Source organism: Bombyx mori, chromosome 15 (assembly GCF_030269925.1).
Source record: "Bombyx mori chromosome 15, ASM3026992v2".
NCBI classification, from domain to species: Eukaryota; Metazoa; Arthropoda; class Insecta; order Lepidoptera; family Bombycidae; genus Bombyx; species Bombyx mori.
In genome coordinates this window covers 4597732-4607955 of record NC_085121.1, presented here as the reverse complement: position 1 = coordinate 4607955, position 10224 = coordinate 4597732, and the positions used below count along the sequence as shown (strand labels likewise).

The window sequence follows — 10224 nt, the reverse complement described above, 5'->3', positions numbered from 1 at the left end:
CATATAACGTAGTGCGTCGATAGTTGAAACATGGTGCCGCTAGGTCCCGTGCCAGGCCACCCTGCTGCACATCAAACTCACGGTGGCCCTTCAGCCAGCTTATCCGGTCCAAATTCATTATCACAATCTGCTCCACAGTCAAACAAGTCTTCAGTGGCGGTAAGCATCTTAAGTTTGTTGCGATTTCAACCGTTTGCGTCAGTCTGGCGGGCGGCACATGTTTATGTAACTTCAAGTTGAGCACGTGCGATTTCGCGCTAATTTTGATATCGGATTGCAGAAGCCGAACTATACCCTCAAATTCACTCTCGCTGGTCATACAAAGGCTGTGTCATCGGTAAAATTCAGTCCAAATGGAGAATGGCTGGCTAGCTCTTGTAAGTACAGTAAATATAACACGCTTGTTAATTTAGTTTTTTCAAGTTTATTTACATTTGTAATTATATGGCAATGTGGGAAACCGGAACACACTTGTTGCTAATTGAATGTTAAAATAATCGGCCGTATCGTTTGTTAAAGTAACAGCAGTAAAATGAAATCATTAATCCTAATAATAATCAACATGTTATAGCTTATGCTAATTTAAACCTTATGTCTATGTTGTCAGCATACATGTTGATTATCAAAGATTTTGTTGACCTTACGGCCATATTACTACACACTTATTGTAAACGCTATATCGAAATACAGCTTACTAAAGAATATAAGTAATGGCTACCATAATTTGATTTCGCAATGTTAAAAAATAGTGAAATTATCTATTTCATTAAAATTAAAAAAATTATTCATTTTACTTACTGTGAATCATTTCAAGGTTGTTAAAAATAATATTATGTGGCTATAGATATAAATGACAAGCTGTTGCATGTATTTGTTGCATTAAAAAGTGTAGGAACAACTTTACTTTGCACCTGCCATGTAACTGTTTTTTTACAATTCATTAACAAAGGAAGCTTGTACAGTTGAATGAGGGAGTTGAATTTCTTAAAGTTCAAATAATGAAAAGATGGTTAAAGGTTAATTAATTGAATTTTAATTTTGTGTCTTTGAGACAGAATACATTAATACATTTATTTTGGTTTGTAACAATTACTACATTATGCAAGGTTTGGAAGATTGAAGTACCAAACTGCATTGAGTAAAAGTATTATTCTGATTTAAAATAAGAATTTAATAGATTTCTTAGGTTTTCATAATAAAATGTTGTAGTTAATATATCTTTTTTTATTTTATTTAATGTAAAATTAAAAAATATTTTATGATTCAAATATATTAATTCTGTCTGAGTCAGTAGAGCAAGATACTACATATCCTGGTTATATAAGTGCTGGGATGAAGTTAGTATGAATTATTTAAACAGCATTGAGTGCAAAACAAAAAACACATGCAAAATTCATGCATTGGCATCGTGCTTTAAACTCAATCAACATTACAGATATATTAATTAATTATAAATAGATGAATTACATTATGTTTACAAACAACAATGAAGGGCTTTATTCATAATAATTTCCATTACAAATACACCTGCATAATTTGTAATTTGTTGTGTTTTTATTGCTTATAAGGGTATATAGTGAACCTTTATAATTAGGTGCCACTATTTCGTCTATTTGTGCTGGTGCTGCAAAGCAACATGCATTCTGATTATAATAGTGCTGATAACAATACTATTGAGAATTTCACCCTAATTCTCACAGGTGGGTGGGTGGCAGCATTTGCACCCTAAGTTATGAGCTCTAATAAGCCCTAAGAAACATTTGGATCCTGAGCTTGTTCACACATGAAGTGCCAGAAAAAATTTGAAAACAGATAGACAGTTCATTTATAGCCTAAATGCTGTTTATGGACTTGCTGACCCTATAAAAATTATAATATGACTGTAGAAACAAGCTGCCTTAAGACAACAGTTTGACATTTTGATATCATTGAAACAATAGTAATTATAATTTAAAGCTACATTACTGCATTATTGCTCTATGAGATTTCATTTCTTTGTTATTTCAGCTGCTGACAAACTTATTAAGATTTGGGGTGCATATGATGGTAAATTTGAAAAGACAATATCTGGCCACAAAATGGGGATCAGTGATGTGGCATGGTCCTCTGACAGCAGGTTGATTGTCAGTGCTAGTGACGATAAAACTTTAAAAGTAAGTTAAAAGTATTTTCTAAATATTTAGCCATGTAGCTATTTTTTTATGTTATGTGTAGTTAGAATTAAGCAACTATAATATTTTTTACACTACAGGATTTTTTTACATTTTGTATGATACTAAGTGGTGGTTTGTTCTTGATTAGGTGTTTAATGTCTTGGCAATGCTACCCATATTACCAAACTCGATAAGCCGTTGTTGTGACCTTTATAATTTAATTGCTCATTTTTCATAAAACATACTATTAGTGTATATTTTGGAGATAAACGACATTTAGATAACAACAATTAACTAAAATTTAAAAAGTTCAAAAAGTACTTTGAAAATTATTGAGTACACTATAAAACTGGGTTAAATCTCAAATATTTGAGATTGTGAACATAGATTAATCTAAAGATAAAATTTCAGTATATTTCTCACAGTTAATGAACTTTATCAGTATAGCTACTTTTAGGATAAAGCATAATAGTGTAAAAATAATTTTAAAAATGAGAAATTGGGGCACAGTTTGTGTGCTAACTTAAAGTTTTAATACTATTCTGAAGCTTTATAGTCTTGCACCTATTAAACAACTTTACTGTTAATTTTTCAACAAGCATCTGATCCCTGCTAAGATAATTGGGAAAGGAGAAGAGGGCCAAAATGCAGATGGGCTATGCTAGTTACATCCATTCTAAGTTATCTAAAACTGTCAGAGGAAGTCCAATGTGTTGAACTAAGCAGATTAATTATCAAATAAAACTAACGACATCATATCTGGCACAATGCCCAAGATGTGAACTGTAAATGTCAACAGTGTGTTAATTAATACCTTTGGCTTTTTATTTTTCATATAATAGTATCTAAGACCTAGATTAGGCCCACTTTAACTTGTTCTCAGAGTGCCATTCTTCAATGAGTGACTGAGTTAGAGTTTCACTTTTTTTTTATTTTATTTCCTTTTTAGGCAGACGAGCATACGGCCCACCTGATGGTGAGTGGTTACCGTCGCCCATGGACTTCAGTAATGCCAGGGGCAGAGCCAATCCGCTGCCTCTTCTAGTATTATTGTAATAGGCAGCAACTTTATTGTGGTTCTGGCATTGCTGACGTCCATGAGTGATGGTAACCACTCACCATAAAACAGTGTGAACCTACTGCCCATAAAGGCAAGTTTAAAAAAAGCTACGATTGGCTACTGGTATTTACTCGTGGGGCATATTGCAAGCTATCACATACTGAAGAATTGTTTTAGTTAAAAAACCTTATTTTGAAATCACAGTTTGATACTTAATCGTATCTCATTTCTTGTGGTTTCCACTATTACTGTCCTAGTAATATCTAAAATTTTAATATTGGGTAAACCATTTTATTCAAACTCTCTTGATTTGAAGATTTAGATACATATATTTGTTAAAATTGTACTGTTGATGCATTCCTTATTTTTTTGTAGATTTATTATTGTTTTGTTCCAGGTTTGGGAACTTAGTTCAGGAAAATGTTTAAAAACGCTTAAAGGTCACAGTAATTATGTTTTTTGCTGTAACTTCAATCCACAAAGTAATCTAATTGTATCAGGCAGTTTCGATGAGAGTGTTCGGATATGGGATGTGAGAACAGGTAAACTTAAATATTATTGAGTTCAAAATAACATTATTATTACTATAACTTTAATTAATATGAGTTTTAATACTAATTACATTGAATTGAGTTGTATTATACTGTATTGAATTTAAAATCTAGTGTATGTAATGTGATCTTGAGTCAGCTAGTGAACAAGAGAGTCAAAAACTATAATATTATTAAAAATAGTTTTCAAAGTGAACAGAAAGTTACAGCAGTATTTATAATAATGTCATTGTTTTAGGGAAATGTCTAAAACCATTACCGGCGCATTCAGATCCAGTTTCAGCTGTTCATTTCAACAGAGACGGGAGCCTAATCGTTTCTTCAAGTTATGATGGTTTATGGTGAGTATTGGCATCAGAAATGTGTTCATCACGTTAGTGTTGCCAGTTTAGACAAAAAGGCAAAAGGAAGATGTGCCACAGAGCGCAAGTGAGATTGAGGTGATATGGATGGCCTGAAAGTATTGTGTTGTTACCGAACCTTAATGCAGCTCTACATTTTATTGAATAGCAGTGCAATTTAACACAATGCTATTTTAAGATTCATTTCATTTTAATTAGCAAAATGTAATTGTTAACTCAATTTTTCAGTCGAATTTGGGATACAGCTTCAGGACAATGTCTTAAAACTCTAATAGACGATGACAACCCTCCTGTTTCGTTTGTTAAATTCTCACCGAATGGAAAATATATATTGGCGGCGACGTTAGACAACACACTCAAATTATGGGACTATAGCAGAGGAAAATGTTTGAAGACATATACGGGACACAAGAACGAAAAATATTGTATCTTTGCCAACTTTAGTGTCACTGGCGGGAAGGTAATATAAGTTTATATATTTTAATGAGCACCATGCCTTTTTGAGTTTGAAATTCCAGCTTAAAGTATATAGTGAAAAGGTCTAATATTCCTTAAATATCAATCAGAAACGGGCATTTCACATAACTAGCATTACATTGTAGATTTATGGTTCTGAAGCTGATACCAGAAAATCGTAATGCTGTGAAAGGTGTAAAGAAAATTATGGAATTAAAATTTTAAACAATAATTACTTCAGTTTTAGGAATAGTGTGAAATACAAAGTTTTAATCATAATAATTTCCACAGTGGATAGTATCGGGATCAGAAGACAACTTGGTGTACATATGGAACCTTCAATCAAAGGAGATTGTACAGAGGTTGTCTGGACACACGGATACAGTTCTCTGCACGGCCTGCCACCCCACCGAAAACATTATCGCTTCGGCTGCCCTTGAAAACGACAAGACAATCAAACTATGGAAGAGTGATACTTAAGAATTACTTTGGGTATGTCTAAGGAGCCCTATGATCAGTATATTCGTCAAAAAAAGAATACAGGCTTGATAAATTAAGTAACATACATAGCACAATAAAAGATTATGCAAATATGCTTACGTAAATATAGATAAGGTTTATATCAGAAAAGATCACCAATATATTAAAAATATGTATTAAGTTTTAGGTATTAAAGGCAAATATTGTGAAGAATATTTTATCAAATGCTTTCTTACCTACCTCTAACACTAGAATTAATACTTGATACGTGTAGGTAATGTATTTGCACAATCTCTCAAGTTAATCTCTATATTTTCATGTATTTTACGATTTAAGAAAACATTTAATTTTATTGTTCAATACTGTAGGTTACTGTTATAGCTATGTCATAGATTGAATGCGTAAAAAATAGCTAAATGTTTTCTTTATTTGCAGAATTTCAATCAGACAAAGATCTGTGCGCGGCCTTCATATCGAGAGCTGAAACGCCCACAAGCTTGTGAATACTTTTTTATAAAAATGAGATACATTTTTGTGGTATCTCTGGACAGTGAACCGAGTTTGAATAGGTTATGATAATACTATTTAGTAATCACAGTTGGTATGTGTGCATTTTCGGTTGTAATTAAGATATACATATTTTTGTATCTGACAAGAAATGAGAGATATGAAATGTTTTAGCCATTATGTTTTAGTTAAGATTCGAGTTAAGAATTCAGCTTAAGAATTAACTGTTGGATGCAATTAAAGATTTAGTAGTTGTAAATTGTGTACTTATTTCAATTCCTTTTTCTTAAGAACTGAACTTTTGAAGTAGTGACCTAAAGGATAAGACGTCCGGTGCATTCGTATCTAGCGCAATTGCTGGTGGTAGGACCTCTTGTGAGTCCGCACGGGTAGGTACCTACCACCACCACCCTGCCTATTTCTGCCGTGAAGCAGTAATGCGTTTCGGTTTGAAGGGTGGGGTAGCCGTTGTAACTATACTGAGACCTTAGAACTCGTATCTCAAGGTGGGTGGCGGCATTTACGTTGTAGATGTATAAGGGCTCCAGTAACCACTTAACACCAGGTGGGCTGTGAGTCATCCACCAGTCTAAGCAATAAAAAAAAAACTAAAGCTTAAAATTTCCAAAATGTATATAGGTAAATTTGAAGAGAAATTGGCCCATATAACATTTAATCTAGTATATTTGCTGGGCCTAGTCCTAGGCGGCTTACGCAAGTATTATTTCGATTGAATAAAATCAATTACAAAAAATACTCAGTGTTCACAACATGGCATAAAATTGATCACCTAAGCCCTAAGCCAAAGTTGATGTCGTGGCCCAAAGGATAAGACGCTTGGTGCATTCATATCGAACAATGCAACTGTGCCGGTGTTCGAATCACACCGGCAGGTACGTATTTTTGTAATGTAATATGTACTCAACAATGTTCACGAACGACTTCCACGATGAAAGAATAACATCGTGTAATATAAATCAAGCCCTTAAGAATTAAAATTTGGGTAGTTATTGGTGGTAGGACGTCTTGCTATTCCGCACGGGTAGGCGTCGCCACCCTGCCTTTTTCAGCAGTGAAGCAGTAATGCGTTTACGGTCCGCAGATGTTAGCAGCGGACGGTGGATCCAAGGCTGATATTAGAGCCCTACACACGAAACGACTCCCCTTGCACTCTCACCCAATATCCCATCTCCGCCAGGGGTCAGAAGTCGGGCAGAGTAGGGGCGTTCTCGCGATCAACACTACAACTAGACTTGCGCCGCCACCTCGAGGAGGCCCGACCGATGGGTCGACGAGGCGATGGTCGATCAACGACACTGATCTCCGTGGTACGGCGGCCTGTCATACCTCGGGCAGTGCCGCTGTGTTTCAGGATACCCCGCTAGATCAGAACCAGCTTGCCGGGTCGGAATACGATAAATCACCGACCAGGTTACTCTTCTGCAGTACGTCTGGCCACGATGGCAACGCGGACCGCAGCCGCTACCGCGTCGTCCCATCATTTTGGTGCCAACGCGCTAGAGTGACTAGCTTACGACACTGGCTCGACCTCCTCAGGTCGCACTGTGACCATCATCGGGAGGAGACAGCCTTTTCACAGAGATTGGAGCTGAAAAACGTCCGCCACCGACCTCCGATTTTCGGCCCGGCGTTGGCGTCATGATGCCGAAAGGGAAGAAGAGCGGTTCATCTCCCGTTCCGACACCTTCCGCGAGATAGTGGAACGCAGAAGTCGAATCGTCTTTAAGGACTTCGCTACCGATCATCGTAGCCTGGACGGTCTGCATCGATAGGTCCGGGCCTATCCACACGATGAGAACGTGGTGCTGCTCCGCGAAAGCGGGGCAGTGTGCGAGCGTGAGTTTCGCCGTGTCCTCGTGACAACCATTGCAATAGTAGTAAGTACGGCGCGGCGTCGACTTCCTCTAGGTGACTTGATGCAGCTAGCGGTCGCAGCAACCGTGTTTCGTGAGAACCTGCATTACTCGGAAGGTGAGATGTCCTCGGTCGCGATTCACGCAGTCCGAGAGTACCGGGCGAATCGCCTTCACGGTTCATTGCCCGTAGGCGGAGTCTGCCAGGAGGCGAGATCACGCCCGGAGCAAGACCCACCGAGATTGGAGCCTCCGCGTTCGCACTTGGACACCAACATGCCTACCGCTCCCAAGGCGTTGGTAGAAAATTTCCCATGACCCAAAAACCCACACAGCCAGTTTTTTTATTTTTATTTATTGCTTAGATGGATGGACGAGCTCACAGCCCACCTGGTGATAAGTGGTTATTGGAACCCATAGACATCTACAACGTTAATGCGCCACCCACCTTGAGTTATAAGTTCTAAGGTCTCAAGTATAGTTACAACGGCTGCCCCAAGCCCCACCTTCAAATCGAAACGCATTACTGCTTCACGGCAGAAATAGGCAGGTTGGTGGTACCTATCCGCGCGGACTCACAAGAGGTCTTACCACCACTAAAAATATTCCTGAATATAATAATATCCTGAATAATATTCCTGAATCCGTTCTATAACGAAAAACTATCAAACTCTTTTTAATTTTTTTGTTTCGTTTTATGCATGGGAAAGTACCAATACCTACCAATACCTAAAATCTCGAAGTTATCCTATAGGAAGGTTAATTTGTAGGCCTATGTGAAGTTTTGGAATTACTAATATTTCTCTATAATGAGTTCGTAGTAATCGCCTGGGGTGGCGTATCGTAACGACCAAATTTGAGGCTTCGGTTCCGACAGTCGGCCGTCCTTGGGTTGAGAAGCGATACCGATTCTAGTGTTGACCGCCGAAACCATCCATCTTATCTTGCTCGGGTTCCGTCTCGGGATAAACACAATACGGCTCGGGAATCTTATAGGAGAGTCGGCACCCTATCCGAAAAAAAGGTACTTTTATGGACTTAAGCATATCATCGGTATACAGGATGAGAACGGTGGAAGAGAGTACCGATCCTCGTGGCAGATCAGCGTTTATGGTGACAGTATGCAGACCTCACACATCTCTAGCCACTCAGCAAAAATTAAGAGAGCTTGGCTGGGAGGTGTTAATGCATCGCCGTATAGTCCTGACGTTGCACTTTCATATTTCCGCCTGTTTCGGTCTCTTCAGAATTCTTTAGGCAGTATCAGGTTAACATCACGAGAGGACTGCCAAAACCAATTGTCGCGGTATTTTGATCAGAAGCCCCAAAATTTCTATAGCAATGGGATCATGTCCCTGCCTATAGTCGGATTTTTAATTAGACGAAGCCAGCTGACAGTAGCTAATGTCACTTTGTGAAATAATGTTGCTATATTTAAAGTAATAGTGATGCGTTCAGTTCTCGTTCAATCACATAAATGAACAATGAGTGTGAAGAGTTAATCATTAATTTCAAACTATAAAAGAATATTATTTATATTTTACAATAAAATTGTATTAAAGTGATCCAATATAATAATATGTTACAAGTAGTATGTAACTACAATCAGTTTTTTTTTATTTTCATTACCTATGTACCTATAATTGTTATATTTTATACATCTATAGTTTCAACTATATGATGCATTGGAAATAGGACAGTCTTACAAGCTTCCTCGCAATGTTTTTCTTAATGTTTAAAACACTCGGTATTCAGTACAGGTAGATACCATAGGAACATAATGTTTCGTCGAAAACTCGTTGGTATGTACAAAGCACGGCTAAAATTCGAACCCCGTGCCCGATATCGGCAGTTCGGCATACTAACTATTCACTAGACAATCGAGGCAATTTCATTAATTCAGGAGTTTTTTCACTCGTTCACTTTGTCACAACACTATTTTTATTTCATCAAAAACTGACAACACAGTAAACGTCAGTTTACTTCTTGACTTCCTTTTTTGGCGGGAAATAGGAAGGCGGCAAATTGAAAATTTTTTACAAAAAAATTATATTTAATAGTTGTAAATATTAAAAGTTTATAAAATGTCGTCAGAAAGTGACGGCGATGATGAGGGAAAAAGAAACGAGGCAAAAAAACGCAGATATCAAGGGGACGACGGACAATCAGATTCGGACTACAGATATAAACCGTTTCTCAAACCTGGGTACCGTCGTAGTTATCCTGATAACTCTCTTAATGACGAGTTTCCTGTCTACATCGAAGGTATCAGTAGAGAAGATAAAATTGGTAACAAAAATCCTTTACTTTTATCAAAAATTTTTAAGTCGGTGAAGGGCATCAAAGAGAACAGGCGCATTAATGCTAATAAAATAATGCTTATATTTAAACAGGCAGTGGCTGCCAATGATTTTATAAACCATAATTGCCTTAAAGAAAATAACATGAAAGCTTACATTCCGGCATCTTCAGTGGAGCGTGTGGGGAAGATAAGATTCATTCCTACAGAAACGAGTAACACTGAACTCTTCGACAAATTAATATCAGATTCAGAAATCATTGCTGTTAGACGTTTCACAAAAAAAGTAGGCGGAAATATAGTCCCAATGTCCATAATAAGTGTGACCTTTTCGAGTACTGTTCTTCCAGATTTTGTATATTTAGATAATTGGAGATATAAGGTATTCCAATATGTACCACCTTTGATGCAGTGTTTCAGATGCCTTAAATTTAGACATAGTGCCAAAGTGTGTCGGAATGAACAGGTCTGTTCTAAATGTT

At 37.2% G+C, this 10224-nt stretch overlaps 1 protein-coding gene across 1 annotated transcript; it reads left to right on the top strand.

The window, feature by feature from the left end:
* On the top strand, positions 1–5828 carry Wds (will die slowly). The gene is given in 8 exon segments (NM_001043622.2): positions 1–159; positions 281–377; positions 2008–2153; positions 3611–3755; positions 4003–4105; positions 4355–4586; positions 4874–5074; positions 5498–5828. Coding segments are annotated over 7 exon segments (1041 nt in total). The 5' UTR covers positions 1–30; the 3' UTR covers positions 5063–5074; positions 5498–5828.
* The last annotated feature ends 4396 nt before the right edge of the window (positions 5829–10224 follow it).